Source organism: Amblyomma americanum, chromosome 10 (assembly GCF_052857255.1).
Source record: "Amblyomma americanum isolate KBUSLIRL-KWMA chromosome 10, ASM5285725v1, whole genome shotgun sequence".
Taxonomy (NCBI): domain Eukaryota; kingdom Metazoa; phylum Arthropoda; class Arachnida; order Ixodida; family Ixodidae; genus Amblyomma; species Amblyomma americanum.
The window spans coordinates 58,044,389-58,064,332 of NC_135506.1; the positions used below are offsets into that span (position 1 = coordinate 58,044,389).

The following is a 19,944-nucleotide window of genomic DNA, read 5'->3' on the forward strand; positions in this document are numbered from 1 at the left end:
TTGCTTGTTGTCTTCGTGACAGTTTGAGTAATGCTTTCATGTGTCTGTGCCTGCAACCTTGTGTTCATATGTTCCCCTCTTATGTTTTTGCTAATTCTCAAGTTCTTATGTCCCTGCCGACTGAATTGTTGAATTGTGCTCATTGATTGCTCAGGTTCTATTAATATCTATAATGAATTTGTTGTTAAGGTAAGTTTTCTGCTGCCATCGTGTTTTTGCTGCGTGTGGGCACTTCAGTTTTGTTGTGCTGCCAGTTATAGTAGTTATCTTTCTAAAGTGGAAAGCAGTAGCTGTAGCCACCTTTAAGCACCAACCTCTCCTTTCATGTTTTGTCATCTTTGACCAAAATATGTCAAAGCCACTCCATTTCACTGGCACAAACATAAGTTTATTCCAATGAAATACATACTTGCAAATCAAACTTGTATGCTTGAATATGTTTAGCTTACATTGAAACAAATTGATGCACACATCATCTTATAGTGGTATTTCAGGTGGCTTAAAATTCAGGGAGTTCATGGCTGTTTAGGAAGGTCACAAGCAGAACCAAAAAAGCAATATTGAAACTTTACCGATTTCTTTTTTAAAGTAAATTTCAGTCATATGTTCAAGTGATGAATCTGCCACCATCAATAACCACTCCATCTTGTGTTCACTTTTTATTCCTGCAAATACAATGGATGCCTGCTGTTAGTGCTGCCAGAAGAGTTGGAACATAATTGCATGATGTTTATGAAATGCTTTTTTTTACAAGAGATATGTATAAAAATATGGAGCATTTTAAGAAAAATGACTTGAGCATGCTTCTGCGTTCAAATGATGAGTGTGCAGTGTGCCAGGGTTCTTGATCACGTTTTACTGAAATATGGAGGTTGCACCTCAGCTACTAGTAAGCTGCACCTGTAAACATGCAAAAGGGAATAACACCTTGAGTGAAGGCTGCAAGCTTGGCTCCACCTGGGGTTTTTCCCGCCGACAGAAACTGCAGCCACACTATGAGACTGCACTGTGGGTCTTAGTGAAGACATATTGCAAAGCATACTATCATTATGTTTTGTAGTTGTGCACGGGGAGACTAAATGTTAGACATCACTCATTCCACTTGTAGCCATTTATTTCAACAATCCATAGCCAACAATATGAGGCTGTAAAATGACTCAGTTATTTGTCAGTATCAGAAGGTCTTTCAATCAATGCGTGAGAAACCTCAAAAGGTGCTTGAAATAAAAGCCTTCCAGCTTCGGTATGTACTCGGCTAGGAAGCCATCATCTTTCTTCACAGTGACTGTTATGCTGTGCTGTGGTGAGTAAACAAAAAAAAGGGCATGATCTAGATTCAAAATGCACAGCATCACCATCACTTGCGTGTAGTAGGCATGTCCTTTCTTAAGCATCAAATGCCCATTGCTGTACTCAATATACGGGACAGAGCTGAGCTCATGCTCATAGTCAATCAAACGGTAGTTTTCTTTCAGCGAGAAAGGGCACTTGATTTCAACAAGGCATTTGTTTCCATTGGCTACGTGGATTCCATCAGGGCTGCAACATAGCCATGGTTGCTCCGGATGTATTATAAGCCCAACCTGTAAAAGATATATATATATATATATAGCCTAAAAATGTTACATGAAAAACACCTATACATTACCTCATAGATTGGACTTCCAAGAGCCATTGACAATTCTCTTCTAGCTTCAGCTTCTGTCATTTTGCCTTGAATACAACAAAACCATGCAATATATTAGAATAAAACTAACGATTTGCTTTATGAAATCATTCCAGCATTACAATTTAAACAGCACAAAATATAGTTTAACACAAACTGGGAGAGGACATCATGCATGCACAATTTTCTTGTATGCAGCTCATGCTGGTTAGCACCCAGTGCAAAGCATTCTACCATATGAGGTGGCCGCAGTTGAGAAGAACCTTGGTCTTGCCAGAGATTTCGCCAGGCTTTCAAAGTTCGATGTGCGGGTTTTAATTCTGTGCACGCTAGTACTTGTCACCCGAACGCGTCGTTCTTGATGCCACCTGTGGCGAAATGTGAATCGATCATTGACAAAAACAAAAAAAAGGTAAAACTGGCCGGGAAAAAAGTGGGAAAACTTCCGCTTGCAAACCTTGCCGATGCTGCCTGACCTCTCGTCATTAGAGCGATTTCGGTGATCTCGTCAGCATTTTTCCTGATTGCCTTATCAAAAAAGGCTTTATCCTTTTCGGAAAGGTGTATCTCGCATCTTTTCAGCCTCAGCGGCCACACAGCAACGACTTCCATAGCAGTAAAAAGCTTCCTTTTACGGGCCAAGCCACTGCCCAAACATTCTCTGATGAGCTCAGCTTCAACAGCTGTACGCTCAGAAGGGAGCGCAACAGCACACTTCTCTTCCTCTGAGCGCGCCACTCTTTCCTCCAGGGCAGGCACAAGAGTACAGTTCACTTGGGGAAATTTCGCGAGTGTGGTATTTGGGCACAAAGCCCCAAGAACTGGAACCGGCAGGGGACGACCTACAGGAATAATGAAAATAAAAACATACCGCCTCACGAAAGCAAGCAGTCGTGCCTGAAAGTAATCTTACTTGTGAATAGCTCCCGCACAGATTTTTTTGTGTCTAGCGTAGGGCGAGCGGTAGGCTTCCGCCAAGTACAAGGCAGGTCTGTGCACGACACGTGCTTGTAGTTGTTGACGAACGCAGCTAACGCGGCTCCGTGCTTACACCAGCCCCGGCAACCAGCCTTGCAACTGCAGCTGGCATCCACTATACATCTGGGGTTTGCGGACAACTGAAGAACAAACTTGCATATTAATAAAAATAACAGCTGTACACAAAAATTAAATTTACCTGCAGCCGGACTTCGTACTCCGCAGTCTTCATTTGCGCCGCGCATTTCCCGATTACCTCGGATGGCGCCGCTGAGGCCACGATCTCCTCCCCCACAGCATATACGTGATTGCTGTCATAAAGGTGGCGACCACGCACCAAACTGCTTGTTTTACAGTATGCGTCTACGTTTTCAATTTTTTTAAACCCGCAGTATAAAACTCGCGCCTCGCCTTTCGCAGCCATCGCGTATCTGGCTCGGAGAGCTGGACTTACGAGTAACGCCTGATCCGCCCGTCGGTGGCGCTCATTGTACCGGAGCAGTGGCGCCACCATACCAGCGCAAGAGGCCTATACTGTGTGGGGAACATCTTGCTTAATATGTATAAGTTTGAGAAGGAGCCTGTTTGCAGTCTTCGCCATCCTGTGGCTTCCTCCTTGGATAATGCTTTATGTGGTGGGGGTATTGGAATCTTAGCCCCTTATATAGGTTTAATAATTCCGAATAGCTGTCCCCGCAATTAATCTGGGGCCCCTCCGGGGTTAATGACGTTCCTGCTCGGCTGGTCATTCCTCGAGCTAGGTTGTCTGCCCCTTCGTTGCCCCTGATCTCTGCGTGACTCGGTATCCAGATTATGTTGTGTATTGGTCGTCCCTCAAGGAGCAGAGCTCTACTGAAGATCTTGAGTGCCATGCTGCTAATTCTGCCTCTAGTATAGTTCCGGCACGCCTCTTGTGAATTTGTTAAGATGTTAAGGGATCTCCCTGTCCTATATCCTTCATTCGCTGCCAGGGCGACAGCAATCTCCTCTGCCTCCGTTATGTTAGATACTTCGGCTGTGAGGCTTGTGATGTGTTCGTGGTAATTTACAACTACTGCTACCGCGCTATTTTTGTGTGTTTGGGGGTATAGGGAGGCATCAGTGTAGACTGTGTTGTCCCGATGCCCCATGTTCCTCTCATAAAATTCTGCCCTAACCTGTTTCCTGTTAGCATGGAGGTTTGGATCCATGTTTCGGGGGATAGGTTGTATGCATAGCTTCTTTCTTAGTGGGTCTGGTATTGCGGCCCTGCTATTTTGTGGCTTTTCTATTTCCCGACCTAGCTTTGTCAGGAGCGCCCTTCCAGTCGTTGTGTTGCTAAGTCTTTGTATTTGTGCCTTGAGCTGGCATTCTCTTAATTCTTCGAAGGTGTTGCTGATTCCGAGTTGCATGAGCTTGTCGTTGGATGTATTTCTTGGGAGATGAAGAGCTGTTTTGTATGCCTTCCGGAATATTGTCTCCCCTTGCTCCTTCTCTGCTTTGATAGTCACATGGTACGGTAATGAATATGTTACCTGGCTGACCACTAGGCTGTTGACTAGCCTGAGTGTGTCCTCCTCCTTCATGCCATACCTCCTTCATGCCTACCATAGCTAATTAGAAGACAGCTCATCTTACCCAGCGAATGAGACATCTTTCAGTGTAGATGCCTTGTAATTTTTACTGATTATTACATAATGCTGAACACTTTCTGAAAATGCCCAGAGGTTTATGAGAAAAACTATCAATTACAAATCTTCGATCTGTCATACGTGATTATAGAAAAATAATATACACTGGAATATACACCTGAGCACATATACACTAGAATTCAATGCAGCAGACAAACATGCAATCTAGCCTGAAGTTTTTCAGAGGCATTTCCAAATGATGTACATGTGAACAAGGAACACCCCACAACCTAATTGTCTGTGAGGCAACACCTTAAGAACCACCAATGGTGTACAGGGTGTGGTAGCTAAACGTAACCTTTTTTGTTGGAAACGTATTGATTAGTAAAGAATAAATAGCAAGCCTTTTATTATTGGCTTCAGGAACAAAGTGTCTGTTCAGAAGTTGTAGATTGTTTTGAAAAGATACTGACTGAAAATGTTCGCACATTGTCTACATAGTTTTTTTAGTGGCCTTAAAGGATAAGTTGCGCTGGAAAAAATAACTTCTACATGTGGTTTTTTTAAAATAACTTCTACATGTGTTCACACTCCGGTGTCCCAAGACACCTTGCAGAGAAAGAAATCCACTTTTCTCAGGAGCATTCTGCACGATGGGGCTTTGCATGTGCACTGGGTGAGAGATGTGCACCAGCAGCTGGTCACACTATAGCTTTCTTTTAAAGCCAGTTAATAAAGTCTTGTAAACAGTACCTTGATGCAGACATTGCAACAAGAAGCATGACAGTTTAAAACTGCCTAATTGACACTTTTGTTCGCCAAGTCAATAATTATAAAGGCAGCTAATTTCGTACTCACTACAAAACTATTTTGAAAAGCAAAAAGTACTGCAGGTTATGCTTCACAACTGTCAGCTGACAGTAGTTGTATTAACATGACTATGGCATTCTTCTTTAAAAGCTTGATGACATTAGCTGGGGCTCTCTTCTCAAGGTTTACTCTTCAAGGTTAAAAATCAAACTTTTTTGCAGCCTGCATTGCATGAAGTGGCACCGCCGAGTTGCACATGAAGGTCGAAGATGAGGAAGAAGCTGTTTTTCGCAGTAAGGGAGCTGACTGTTTTCAGCGCTTCGCAAATGGCACAAGTGAATACGTGCAACGTGTTGTTTCTGTTTTTGCAGCCGAAGTATGAGAAGCAGCGTTCGCAAAAGAAATGTACCCGAAGTGAATTCATTTTCTTTTCCAACATTTTTCAGAACAGACGTGCAGTGTTGGGCACCATGTTTGTAGCACAAAGTATATTTACAAGTTTCAAGAGGCCTTCCACTTACATGCTCAACACAGGTCAGAATGAGCAAAACAGCCTGTCCTTTAGTAGTCGTTCTCTTGAACATTTGTCGAAATAGGCTCTAACATTGTCGTCATGCGTACCTGCAGATTCTGAGTCTTCGATTGCACTGCTCCATCCTATAAGATCGTTGCCACTTTCTTCCTCATCCACAGCAATAGGAGCTTGGTCACCAATATCATAGGAAGGAGCGTCACTCACATCTTGCAGGTCAGAGGACAGAGGAGTGATTAGCATGGCAGTGAACCGGATTCGTCGCTTCATTGCAGCTCGCCAAGATGGGCACTGTTGGGATGGCGTACCGAAGCCATCACATCGCTGCGGCAAAGCACACAACACCGTGGGCCTCATGCAGCCAACCCAGCAACACCCGCTATGTTCGAACACTGCACATGTCACCCCTGCACTACCACGCGCACTCCACGTCATCTTCGCCACACCAGCCACTGTAGCAGCGCCACCACCACAAATTAGAAGCTTTTATTATGCAAAACATATCTCGCTGATTTCTGTTTAGATTTTTTTACTTAACAGTAGTAACAGCATTTCCTCAAACAATGTACTATATATATAACCACATACATATTGTGGGGCGAGGGCCTCTCTCCCAATACCAAGTTCCGAATATTATGTGAAACATGGCACTCCATGAGCAGTCATGCTTTGATTGGTGTGCCCTGCAGGTATTATGTTTAAGGCCACTTGCTTCTTTGATGAAGACAGTTGGCAGGGAACACGTCTGAATTGTGTGCTATGCTCCCAACAAAGCATATAGTATTTGTTGAGATGTCAGCAAATGCAAAGTAAATACATGCCTACGGAAAGACCATTTTTTTTGCTATAGACAAGAAAAATTCAAAGTGCTAAGGACGGGACAAAGTGAAAATACAATGAACAGGATGTCACGCTAATAAGGGAACATCTTGTGGCCTCTGACATTAACTAGGTACTTTGCAATGCTTTGTAGAGAGTGTACTTGCACTGCCATGTTTTATGACATTGTGAATTTTGTAAAATGCAACAGCAGGTTGGCCTACACAGTTGTATATGTCAATCAGTGAAAAAGTGGATGGGTGAAACTGTTATGAGGCATGTGCGCACCAGCATATGCAAAGAGGGTAGTGTTGTGTCTCCATAGAAATGATGAGCATCATTTTTTCATCTGTCACTTATGATCCAGTTCACGTAAGACAAAAGCTGTATGCCTGTCTCACATGCATACAAAAGGTGAAATTGCACTCAGAATTATATCACTTTGAAACCATTCAACCACTGGTTTTGTAGAAAAAAGGGGTACACAGGTGTACCAATGACTTCGTAAAATGCTGAACAATTTTTCAGTATATTTTTCTGCTAAAATGGGCCATGCCGAACTGTACACCCGTGTTTCTAAAAACGCGCAAACACCAAGGAGGCCTATTAGCAAAAGTAAAGGCATGCTGAATGGTCTCTTTGACAGCTCGATAATACTCAGCATGCAAAAATACGGTGCATGGGTGCAGCATTTTCCATTTTTCAGTACTTTCAGCAAGTGGGATACAAAACAAGTGTCTTTCCCACGAATGCGTTCATGTTGGTCTCTGTTGGTATTGACTGTGGCTAATTACTTTTATGATGATTAGGAATCTTCAGTAAGGTTGTGCTGTCTTGTTCCACAAGAACACAAGGTGAAACAATACTATTCTCGCAAAGCATGTAGAGTGCAATACCAAAGTGGTGGGAGCTCAGTCCTGAACAAAAAGGGCAGCTCTAACTCTTCAATAGTCATTTCTTGACAGAAGAACAAGATTTTACTGTCAGCAGCAAACACCTTTAGAATTTTAACAAGTTTGCTGTTACCTGAACATGGTTTTTCTGCTTGTGGATATTGGGCACTGTGTAGAGTGAATCCCTTGATATGAGCTCTAAGGTACACACTTAGACATAGCTTGGAACCACTTCTTTGCTCAACTGTATGGGTAATTGAAAATGTTGTCTTGCATTTTAATTAATTACAACAACAACAATTGTGGTTTTGTTTTGTTAACACTTGTTTATTTTTATAGCTTGAAAACGAGAGAGCTTTTGATTGTGCTTGGAACATCAAGAACTCTTGAGGAATCGACATCGAGTCAAGCAGGATTGAGCTCAACTGCGCTTGAAAGTGGCTGTATGACAACCGTCTATCTACATTGAGTTCGATGAGCATTGACTCAATGAGGATAGAAAGTGCCCGTGTGAAAGAAGTATTAAACTTTCACAGTTGAACCTACATCCAAACATCATCACATGGATTAAAAAATTCTTCAGGCATCGCTGTCTTCATAATAATCAACCCTCCCACCCACTTGCAGTCACCTCCGGCATCCCGCAGGGCTCCATCCTCGGTCCCTTGTTATTCCTCATTTACATTAACGACTTACCTCAACACGTATCTTGTCCGTTTGTTTGCTGATTACTGCATTATTTATCGTTCAGTCACTAATACTTCTGACCAAGAATCCTTACAGGCAGACCTAAATTATGTGCAAAACTGGTGTTTAAAATGACTGATGACGCTTAACCCTAACAAATGTAAATATATGTCCTTTCACCTCCGACGAAATCCTTTTATCTTCCAGTACACAATTTCTAACTGCCCTGCTGAACTTGTCTAGTCATACAGATACTTACGTATCACCATTCCAAATGATTTATCCTGGCATTTGCATGTCAATAACCTGATATCATCGGCTAACAAAACACTTGGATTCTTAACCCTTTGAATGTTTTTGCCGTATATGTACGGCGGCGCTTTTCTGTCCCGCGAGGTCTTTGCCGTACGGGTACGGTTTCGATTCTCCGTTTGAAATTTTGCGCCAAAAGGACGATGCGTGCTCACTGGGAGGTGCTGCCACCTCTTAGGACTTACAAGTGTTTGAATTTTGTGCTGCCTTCTTACGGAGATAAGCAGAACTGATTTCTAGCTTTAGCGCGGCACAGACTGCGGCAACGCCCCTTTTGTAGTTTTGGTTTCGCCGCGTGATCGCAACGGAGTCGCGCGAAATTTGAGTTTTCTTTTTGTCAGCACTATCTTGCTGAGGCTGCGGAAGTTGATTTCTATCTTTATCGGTGCTGCTCTTAGCTTGCTTATCACCGTTGCTCGCGAGATATTCTCGCTCTCTGCGGCAACGCGCCTCCCCGGTTTCGGAATCGCCGTGAAATCGCAACGGAGCCGCGCGAAACATCTTTTCTCTTTGTGAGCACTCTCTTGCAGAGGCGGCGGAAGTTGATTTCTATCTTTATTGGTGCTGCTCTTAGCTTGTTTATCACCGTCGCTCGCGAGATATTCTCGCTCTCCTTCTTTACCGAGTTTCGGTCGAGTTCTTCAGATGCACGGCATAGCGGCGATATGGCCGGACGCACTGCCCGTTCTCTTGACACCGACAGCGATGAATCTTCCGATCCTGATTTTGCTCCACTCACCGAGTCGGAATCAGAAGACAGTTTTTCATCGGAAGAGGACAGCTCATCTTCGGATGACGAACTGCATTCAACAAGTTCGACCTCCGACCTCAGCGCAGCCGCAACATCTCGAAAGCGGGCAAGACGCGACGACGCCATCTCTTTTCACCTTTGACGACTCGCAATCAGGGCAGGTTGCGGCCTCTCTGCTCCCGCCAGAAGCAAGTGAATTGGATTACTTCTAATTGTTTTTCGATGAAGAACTTGTGTCGCTCATCGTCACCAAAACAAACAAGTATGGGAATGATAAAGCAGGCGCATGTCACTCCGGCGCATCGCGGCTCAGAGCCTGGGCTGTCGTGGACCTCCCGGAGCTTTACTGCTTTTTGGCAATAGTACTGCTTATGGGCCTCGTGCGGAAGAACACCCTGCGGGACTATTGGTCGACAGACCCGATGCTGGTGACCCCTTTTTTTTGGGAGATTTTTCTGTGAACCGTTTTGCTCTTCTGCTGCGCGTCCTGCACTTCAGTTCAATAACGGAGCAATCCGATCGCCTAAGGGCCATCAGACCGGTCATGGAGGCCATTCAGGAAAAATTTGACCGATTTTTTCTTCCGTACCAAGATTTATGCATTGATGAATCTCTGATGCCTTGGAGAGGCCGCCTTTCATTCCGGCAGTACATACCATCCAAAAGACACCGGTTCGGAGTGAAGATGTTCATGATGTGTGATGTGAAAACCGGGTATGTACTTAGATTTCTAGTTTATACCGGAGCTACAGTTAGCCTGGCCAAAAGAAAGGAGCTTGGTTATGCGGGCGCTGTTGTTGCTGACCTTCTGGCGGACTTCCTTGGAAAAGGACACTCTCTTTTTGTGGACAATTGGTACACAAGCCCAGTGCTCTTTGAATTTCTGCACAGCAACAACACAAATGCATGCGGAACTGTGCGTATCAATAGGAAGGGCCTACCCTCTTTCAAAAAGAAGTTGAAGAAGGGTGAAACTCAAAGCTTTCACACAAACACTCTGCTTGCCTTGAAATGGTGCGACAAGCGCGAAGTCACTATGTTGACAACGATGCATGGACCGGAGATGCAGGAGTCTGATAAGGTGGACAGAGCGACCGGAGAAAAAAAGAAAAAGCCTGCATGTGTACTTGAATACACGAAAAAAATGGAACTCGTCGACAGAGTCGACATGCAGCTAAGCTTCAGTGAAAGCATCAGGAAAACTCTGAAGTGGAACAAGAAGTTCTTTTTTCACCTGCTCGACATGACACTGCTGAACGCATTTATTCTCTACCGCGAGAGAACTGGCACCCCGGTAAAGCTGGCTGTGTTCAGAAGGAAAGTCGCTACCCAAATATTGGAAAAATACCAAACCGAAATCCAACGACTAAGGCGCGGAAGACGAACGACGGACAACCCGCTGCGACTGACAGCGCGCCACTTCCCAGAGAGGGTGCCTGAGACCTCTGCCCAAGGCAGCCGCACGCAGAGAAGATGCCATGTGTGTGCCAACACAACTCGCCGGACCAAGAGGAGAGCAGACACGCGTTTTATGTGTGCAGTCTGTGATAAGGCGCTGTGCGTGGAGCCGTGCTTTAAGGAGTACCACACTTTGAAATTCTATTGAACATTTTCCAGTTGTGAGTGATGCTGACACCAAAGTACTGTTCCAAATTTTTTTTTACTATTTATTCCTGATTTTATACATTTTGTACATTCAAGATCCGCAATAAAACTAATTTGACCACTTGGGAAAGTTTTCTTCAAAATAATTTGACCCTCAAAGGGTTAAAATGTCGCCTGCAGGATGCCCCTCAACATGCGAAACTACAAGCGTACATTTCGCTCATCAGAACTAAACTTTAGCCCACATCGGCCATCTGGAACCCTCATCAAGCATATTTAACAAATGCCCTCAAAGCTGTATAAAACAGAGCCACCAGATTCAATCATCTTCATACTCATATGACGTTAGCATGCCATCGTTAAAATTGCAATCAGGTTTGTGTAATTCATTGTCACTCTGCCAGTCTTGTCTTGTTTCACAAGTTTTTTATTCACCGCTCAGACAAGAACCCTACATCTGTGCACCACCACCATGCAAATCCCATCACATCAGTCACCCTTTTCAAGTTCTGTGCCCACATGCCCATACCAGTCTTTACCAACTCATTTTTATGTAGAGTAGCAACTGACTGGAACGGTCTTCCCCACCATATCGCTGCCATAACTTGCCCATCATCATTTATAACTGCTGTCAATGCCTGTACCATGTGAATTCCCAAGCCATATGTAACACCTCATTTGGGGTCTTCAAGGAAAATAGAGTGATGTGGTGGTATCGATGTCGGCGATAGGAAAATTCTCTTGACCCGCAGTACACGCAGCCGCTTACAGAGCCCGTGTCTGGCCACAGCAGCGGTGTCATGGGATCCAGACACTCCCCGAGTTTTCCACGCCCCCGCTGCTATCCAAGAATCGCGATGCGTAGCCTCAGCAGACGTAGACAAGTGCCGAGTGCGAGGAACGCACCCGTGGAGCCAGGAAAAAGTCGCGGCTAGTGGCTGCATAAAGCAACGCCACATAACTGGGAAGAATAGAGGTTCGGCGGCGAGTGTGTCTGAGTTTAAATGGAGCAGCGACTGTGCGCGGTTGCAAGTTCAGAGTTCCCATAGTCGCACGAGGGCTCCGCGTATTTCCAGGCAGTCATGCGCAGCTGGCCCATTCATAACGGCTTGCGAGCCATAAGTGTGCAGTGCACGGCTACAACCAGGACCCTGCGATGAACAGCCTCTCCTGTATTTTCTGTGCTACTTGGAAATGTAACAATAAAATATATCACTCTTACTGAACAACACCTGCATCGTCTTGAGCAACTCCCACTCGCGACGGTACGTGTAATCGAATCACGCTCAGTGCTAGTCACGCGTCGAACATCTTGCTTTGGACACTAGAGTTTTCGAGCCCCAAGAGCCACGCGATTGCGAGAGCGCTACCAGCGCGCGTAGCGAGCGGACGCATGGGACATCGGCTCCGGCGATTTTCGACCGTGGCGGCGGACCAACGCGTTGGATCCCGACAATTTTGGACTTGGCAGGACCAGCAAGTCAGCCGGCACGCAGGGAGACCACTCCCAACCCGGTGGGCCGATTTGTTGACCTTTTTTTTAGCGTTTTTTACTCCCATCCACCATAGCGCCGCGACGCAGCTTCAAGGCTGAACGCCGGCGTTCGGCGGCGGGGAGGCCGCTCCAGGCCAACATGGCAAGCGCAAACCAGCAACGCGGCTACGACCCGGAAGGCATGGCATGGTCAACTGTGCCGCAGACCAGTCGCGACCAAGCCTGCAACGCTAATGTGATCCTGGCTTTTGAAAAGAGCCCAGAAACTCCAAGCCTGCGCGCAAGGGAAGGCCACGTCAGCCCACGGAGGCCACCATGCGCAACCCGACAAGGCATCCGATGAGCGCGCAGCCGGAGGCCCAAGGCAAGTCAAAGCTGCATGGAAACCCAAGTTTCTCTGCAGATTTAGACCAGACGATGTGGTGCTAATCATCAACCCATTGACGGCGACAAGCTTGAAGAACTTACAACACGGTGAGCTAGGCCTAGCCCTACGACAACGAGTTGGGGAGGCCGAAGCGGACAACTTTTACTTCACAATATCCCCGGACCAAAACCTGATCATCGTGGGCACGTCGAGCATCCACGCGGCAGACAAACTGGTCGGGGACTTTGCGATAAAAATCCAAGAAGGAGCAGACCTCCATTTGCACGGGCACGTAAAACAGAGCGAAGACAACGTGGTTCACGGAGTCATCACAGTGGCCAATCTGGAAACCACCGAGTCCCTGCGAGGGAAGGTGAAAAGCTTTCACGGAGAAAGCACCATCCTGGAGATCCGAAAGTTCGGAACTTCGAACAAAGCCAGAATCACCTTCGAAGGCAAGTACAAGCCCAGAGCTGTATTGTACAATGCGCAAGTCATACCGGTAGCAACGTACCGCCGCACCATACCAGCGTGTAACTTGTGCGGCACGGTGGGACATAGGCCAGATACCTGCCCGACACTGAGACAAGAAAACTGCGGACTCTGCGGAACGCTAGCCCCGTTTGTGGAGGGGGTGCGGTCCCCTCACGTGTGCAAACCAAAATGTGCGGTGTGTGGCGGCGAACACGCCACGAACTCCAGAGACTGCACGGCGAAATTCCACACGAACGCACAGCAACAACCCAGCAATCAGGAGAAAAAGAGGAGGAAAAAGAAGAAAAAAAACAAGAAGAAGAAGGGAGGAAGCGGGAATCTCCCGCCCCCTCCACCTAGCAGGGAGTTGACTTCTGATCAACCCAAGCAAAAGAAGACCTGGGCCAGCATAGTCCAGAACGGGAAGCAGCAGGTGAGTGGGACCGCCTCTCCTCCTCCTCCCAAACCTTCCTCTCCACCCACACCCAACCCAGTAGAAACCGAGTTACGAAACCAGATAGCAGCTCTAAAAAATCGCGGTGCTAACGAGCAAACTAGAAAGTGCGCTAGCTAAACCCCAGCCACCTCAGCAAGAGGAGGCGATGGAAAGCGACACAGAACCTAGTCTTGAAAATAAACTAGAAGCTATGATGAGAAGGGTCCAGGAATCCATTCCCACCATAGTCTCACAACAGATAGCGAAAGCGATGACGGTTCGCAAATACGCTAACACGAGGAGACTCCAGAATCCCCGAGCCTACAGGATGCGCAGGGTGCTGAGCGAGGACGAGGAGGAAGACCACCAGGAGCAATTTCCCCTCCAGAATAACAACAATCTCCAGATACAACGTGGCGAGACAAACTAAAGAGAGTCCCATAACATTAACGCAGTGGAATACTCGAGGCTTGAAATCGAGGACTAAGAGAGCGGATCTTAGGATGCACCTGTCTACGTACGAGCATACTCCGGCAGTGGTGGCCGTACAGGAACCTGGCGGGAACGTGAGCCTCACAAACTACAAAACGTTCCAACTCGACCCCCTAACGTGCATCTTTGTGCACAAAAATTTCACTGCAAATTTGGCAGATCTGGAATTACAAACCAGATTTTCGCACGTGATGGTGACTCTTCTGCCACTGAAAAAGGAGGATTCGCCGCTACACATCCTGAACGTATACTGCCCACCTAATGCAAAAAACGTAACCTTCTCCACACTCCTGAGCAGAGTTATCAGGGAAGCAGGACAAGACCCGCTACTAGTAATGGGAGATTTCAACGCGCAGAGTCCCTCATGGGGCTATCATCGAGAAGACATACACGAGGACGGAAGCTAGCGGAGGCGGCGTCCGCGTTAGGTCTAACCCTACACACTGACCCGGCGTGCCCCACGCGGATAGGGAACTCGGTGCAGAGGGACACGTGTCCCGACTTAACCTTCACGAAAAACGCGAGGCGAGTGGAGTGGATGAATGCGGAGGAAACTCTCGGTAGTGACCACTGCCTGATCACCATAACGATCCGTACGAAACCCCTTACCAGGCCTACGGGGCACACTATGCTGCCGGACTGGACGAAATTTAGAAAGGAATACGAGGTAAGCTCCATCCAGGAGCAGGGTTATCAAGCCTGGACAAAACAGCTGCTGATCAACCTGCGTTCGACGGAGACGCAGGTAAAGCTCTCAGAGGCGGTGACGGACGTGGACACCCACCTCCTCCACCTCTGGGCAGCCAGACGCAGCATGGTCAAAAGATGGTGTAGACAGAAGCATAACTGAAAGCTAAGAGCTCGGATCGCGGCAATCACTAAAGAAGCGGCGGAGTACGCGGCGCAACTCGCGGACGCGAACTGGGTAGATAGGTGCAACGTGGCCGCTAGGCAGATGTCTAGCAAAAACACGTGGCGCCTCTTCCGGGCGCTCATAGATCCCAACCAGACGCGCACCGAGACGCAGAAGCACCTGCAGAGAGCGGTACATGCATTTCAAGGAAATACGGCCCAGCTCGCACTGAAGCTTCGGGACCAGTACCTGAGCATGACCCAAGATCCAAGGGGAGAAGCTTACAGATACAGTGGAGCCCAAAATGCTGAGCTGAACGAACCTTTCAAAATATACGAACTCAAAGCCGCTCTAGCGAGGATGAAACACGGGACCGCGCCAGGAAGGGACGGGATCTCGGTAAAACTCCTAGCCAATCTGCCGGACCGCGCATACGAATCCCTCCTAAAACACTTTAATTCGGTTTGGATGGGCGAAGCTCCACTTCCCACGGAGTGGAAGACGGCGCTGATAACTTTCATCCCCAAGGCGGGCAAGGCCATAGATACGGATAACCTAAGACCTATTTCTCTCACCTCGTGCGTGGGCAAACTGATGGAAGCTATGGTCTGAGTACCTAGAAAACAAGCGAGTCTTCGCCGACTCGATGTACGGCTTCAGGCCAAATAAATCGGCTCAGGACATCCTGCTGCAGCTCAGCAGGGAGGTACTAAACCCGGTCGAACATCCGAACGGGGATAAGATAGTGCTGGCCCTAGATCTGAAGGGAGCCTTCGATAATGTGACACACGAGGCGATCCTCACACACCTATCAGAGACGGGATGCGGCAGGAAGACTTTCGAGTACATAAAACGCTTCCTCACGGACAGACAGGCCTACGTGAGGATCCAGAACGCGGAACACGGCCCCTTTCTATTAGGCACGAGACGGACGCCACAGGGAGCGGTGCTATCCCCCTTGCTTTTCAACTTGGCAATGAAGAACCTGCCGGTCCACCTGGAGAAAGTCCCGGGTGTGCAGCACGCGCTGTACGCGGACGACATCTCCATTTGGGCCACGCAGGGCTCTCTCGGTGAAATGGAGGCCAGCCTGCAGGAGGCGGCCACCGCGGTGGACGAGTACGCGAAAAGATGTGGCCTTCATTGCTCCCCTCAAAAATCCGAATTCGTGCACATTCGCCCCAACAAAAAATGCACAAACAAGATAGAATTGAGACTTGGATCGGAACCGATACTCGAAAGAAAAGAAATTAGAGTCCTAGGTCTTTTCATCCACCAGCGTCGGCTGGCGACGACCACGCTCGACAAACTAAAGAAGGTGGGAGATCAGGTGGGCTGAATGGTCTGCAGAGTCTCGAACGAGAAAGGGGGATTGCGAAGCAAAGACGCCTTGCGGCTGGCCAATGCCTTTGTAACAAGCAGAATCCTGTACTCGACCCACTATCTCCGCCTCAACAAACACGACCAGAACATCATCGAGGTGATAATACGCAAAATGGCGAAGAAGGCCCTCGACCTCCCGATAACCACGTCTAACCTGAGACTCCAAGGTCTGGGTATGACGAACTCCTTCGATGAACTTAGAGAAGCCCACCTCACAGGTCAATACACGCGATTATTGCAGACGCCGTCAGGACGCCGCCTTTTAGCCCGTCTGCACATAGAACACACGACTCTAACCGAGGAGAGAGTAAGACTCTCTCAGGAATGGCGTTACGCCCTGCACGTAAGACCACTCCCAATTAAGATGTCCAGAGACGACCACGAGGGTAGACGCAGGGCCAGGGCAGAGGCCTTAGCTCACCACTACGGAAGGAAACCCGGGGTATACTACGTGGACGCATCCGGCCCGCACCAAGGCGGGTGGTACACGGCGGCAGTGATCCACGAGTCCAAAACGGTGAACGGGCTCACCTTCAAAGCCCGAAGCGTCACTCAAGCAGAGGAAGTCGCCATCGCATTAGCGGCAACACACTCCGATTCCAAGACAATCATAACCGACTCGCGAGGGGCGTGTCGGAACGTCCAACAGGGCTGGGTCCCGTACCTGGCCTACCGGCTACTGCAAAACAGCTCGTACGTAGGAGGTCCATCCCACCGCATCATAGTCTGGGCTCCGGCCCACTCGGGGCTAGGAGGAAACGAGGCAGCAGATGCAGCCGCCCGCGTGCTCTCTAACCGGGCAACCTCGTCCCCCGCCTCCTCTGAAGAAGTAGCGGAAGCCACGCCGACCTACACTTACAAGGAAATAACGCAATTATACAAAGATAGACATAAACTGTACCCCCACCCGTGTAAAGAATTAATGAGAGCGGAGGAACGCCTGTTCCTCCGCCTTGTCACGAACACCATGATGTGCCCGGCCTCGCTAAAGCACTTTGACCCTGCCTTCTCCGGGGAGTGCCCGCACTGTGGGGAGAGGTCCTCGGACCTCTACCACATGGTGTGGGCGTGCCCCTCCAACCCTGCTTTTACTCCAAACCCAAACCCCACCCGGGAGGACTGGGAGGCGACCCTACTCGCCTGTTGCGACCTGAAAGCCCAAAAGGCGATGGTCGAACGAGCTATGGCGGCAGCGGAAGCCACTGGGGTCCCGTACTAGGGACTCCACCTAGTGATTGTGAGGGGAAGGGCACTAAGCCTGACTCCAGAGCACCCTCCATGTAACTCCCTCTTTTCAGAGGAAATAAACGTTTTTACCACCACCCACTCGCGACAGCAGCAGTGTCTTGAAATCAGTTTTTTCCTTAGCAAGTGGGGAGAGAAACTCGTTCACCTGCTATGCCAAAAAGCAGGCTACGGAAGCCCGTAACCGAGTGTTGGTCATCACTGGCCTGCTTAAATGGCACCACAGGCACTCGGACAACTGTACAGGACTGCAGAGTTTTCACTCAGTATAGGAATATTGATGCATTTTTCAAATGAATTCAGTTGCTAGTCCAGAAGCTGTTTGCTGCCCTTCTGGAGTTCCATGTTTCATGCTCGTTTTTGTTGACAAAAAGTGTCCCAGCAGGGTAAGTGATAACAGGCACCTTGTTTACCAAGTGGCAATGCTCATTCCAGATAGTTACACAATTATTCAGAGTGGCCGGCAAAAAAGCACAAAAACACAAACAAAACTAACACAGTCGGCTAAGAAGTACGGACTCAGCGCCTCCTTTCACGAACTGGCCAAGAGTATTAAAATAGGCAGCAGGAAAGGGGGTACTTCGGCAATGAAGTAAGAAAAACAACCGTCCTTACTGGTCTCCACTGGTAAATTCTGAAGAAGTACACACTGTTCCTGTTCCCAGGATACTGGAAGTTTGTTCTGCCAGAGTATTCCAAGCCTCTCTCGTGTCAACTAGCACCATGCATTTTGGGAAAGATCGGCATCAAGTGCCGCCGGAGGAGTCAGACAAGAGCTTTGACTGCCAAGTGCCTCTTACAGGGCATGAAAAAAGCCAACAGAGGTCACCTCTCCTGGTCAGCAACACTGGATCCCCGAGCCAACAAAGGAAGTTGCAGTGGTGTCGCTGACAGGGGCCCATGGTGCAGTCACAGACCAGCAGCAAGCTGTGGTGCTTCGAAATGGACAAAAAGGGATGCCGTCACACTGGGCCCAGTGTGACGGCACTGCTCTCTCATTGCCTCCGCACTCTCATTTTGAATTCGTTTGTTTTACGACGAATAAAATAATTCTGCTCAGAATCCATACACTGTCAGCACGTCTCTTTTTATGCTGCAGCGAGGGCGAAGCAATTGTTACAAAACTAGTGACCCAAACAGATCGAGCAGCTTTGCCTGGCCATAAACAGACCACATCGAGCTCACCTTCCATCATGGCCATAGAGCTAAAGCTTCCGAATTTCTGGGTGAATGAATTAGTTTAGTCAAGTCAAGGCTCGCTTCCAAGCTCCAGCGCATCATGTCGCAATCTACAAAATATCAGCACGTGGTCGCTACGCCGACATCGCCAACAACATAGATGACATTCTCATTTACACCGCCTGAGAGCTCATATGACAAGCTGAAGAGCACCATTCTGCAACACCTCAAGACTTCTCAACAAGCCAGGCTCCAGCAGCTCTTTCCAAGGAAGAACTTGGAGAAAAACGTCCCACACAACTGCTGCACTGCACTTTTCAAGTGCACAAGCTTCCCATCCTTCGCCGACTGTTCCTCCAACGACTTCCAAAGTCCATGCGGATGATTCTAGCTGGCTCAGACGACGTGGCACTCAACCAGCTCTCTCAAATGGCTGACTGTATGGCTGACTGCACGTTGCCAGCCACAGTGCCCATCGCCCCAGCACGGGTTGCTGAGAAGGCAGACCGACTCTCTCATCTGGAGGCAAAAATCAATCAGCTAACCTCAACAGCTGGGAAGCTCACAACCTTTGCTGGTGCTCAATGATGTTCCAGATGCAACCATACACCATCATGTGGAGCAAGAACACAGTCCCGCCGTCAGCCCAGCAAAGCTGATTGTCGCATCTGCCAAAGCCACTAAAGGGGTTGTGAAAAGAAAATGAAGCCGCCCGGTTGTAATTTTCATTGATTCAATAAATATTGTACATGCCGATTCCGAAATATTTCAGCGCAATATTGAGTCTGCATTTAATAAAGCTCGTTGGAAATCGTTGCCTTTTTGCGCTCGTGAAACGACCATGCGGCCCCGGCGGCTGACAGAAGTACTACCCAACTACGTCACATCAAGACGCTTAGAAACTTAGATATATCTTTCAGTTTCCTTTAGCCCAAAATAATAGATTCATATGAAAGTTAGAAAGCGAAAAAAAGTGTGACAATTATTTGCACACGGAACTTTACTCGGCAAAGAACAGCACGTGATCCTAGATCAGTCATTGACCTGGGATCAGTTTCGGTTTTGGTTACGCTTCTCCGTCCTCCGTGGGGTCTTTCGTTTACATGAACTCGATAGCGGGTGGTTCTGTCAGGGCATCGAGTTGAGCAAGGCCGGCCAAACTCGACGACTCTCCGTTTACATGCGCTCAATACGAGTGAGTCAACTCTCGTGGCGCGCCCTGCGAGGTGTGACTACACGAGTTGTCAACCGGCTCCCGCTTCTGTCCTCACCTGCAAAACAAATGTTTTCGGAAACCAAAGCGTGAATGATTGTGTATTTTGCGGAGGCGGTTGCTTGTCAATGCACCCTTCGGGTG

The 19,944-nt window shown here is 48.0% G+C and overlaps 1 protein-coding gene across 12 annotated transcripts in view; it reads right to left on the reverse strand.

Moving 5' to 3' along the window:
- LOC144107650 (uncharacterized) overlaps nucleotides 1-19,944 on the reverse strand; it is a 157,875-nt gene that overhangs the window by 95,820 nt on the left and 42,111 nt on the right. Inside the window, exons 2-4 of one of the 12 annotated variants that reach the window (XM_077640756.1) lie at nucleotides 5,686-5,920; nucleotides 1,649-1,713; nucleotides 9-665 (exon numbers count right to left, since the gene is read on the reverse strand). The exons of 4 other annotated variants lie outside the window; for them this stretch is intronic. In XM_077640756.1, the coding sequence (XP_077496882.1) occupies nucleotides 660-665; nucleotides 1,649-1,713; nucleotides 5,686-5,866 (252 nt within the window). In that variant the 5' untranslated portion in view covers nucleotides 5,867-5,920 and the 3' untranslated portion in view covers nucleotides 9-659. 7 more of the 12 variants (XM_077640754.1, XM_077640755.1, XM_077640753.1 and 4 more) reach the window with 7 other exon arrangements.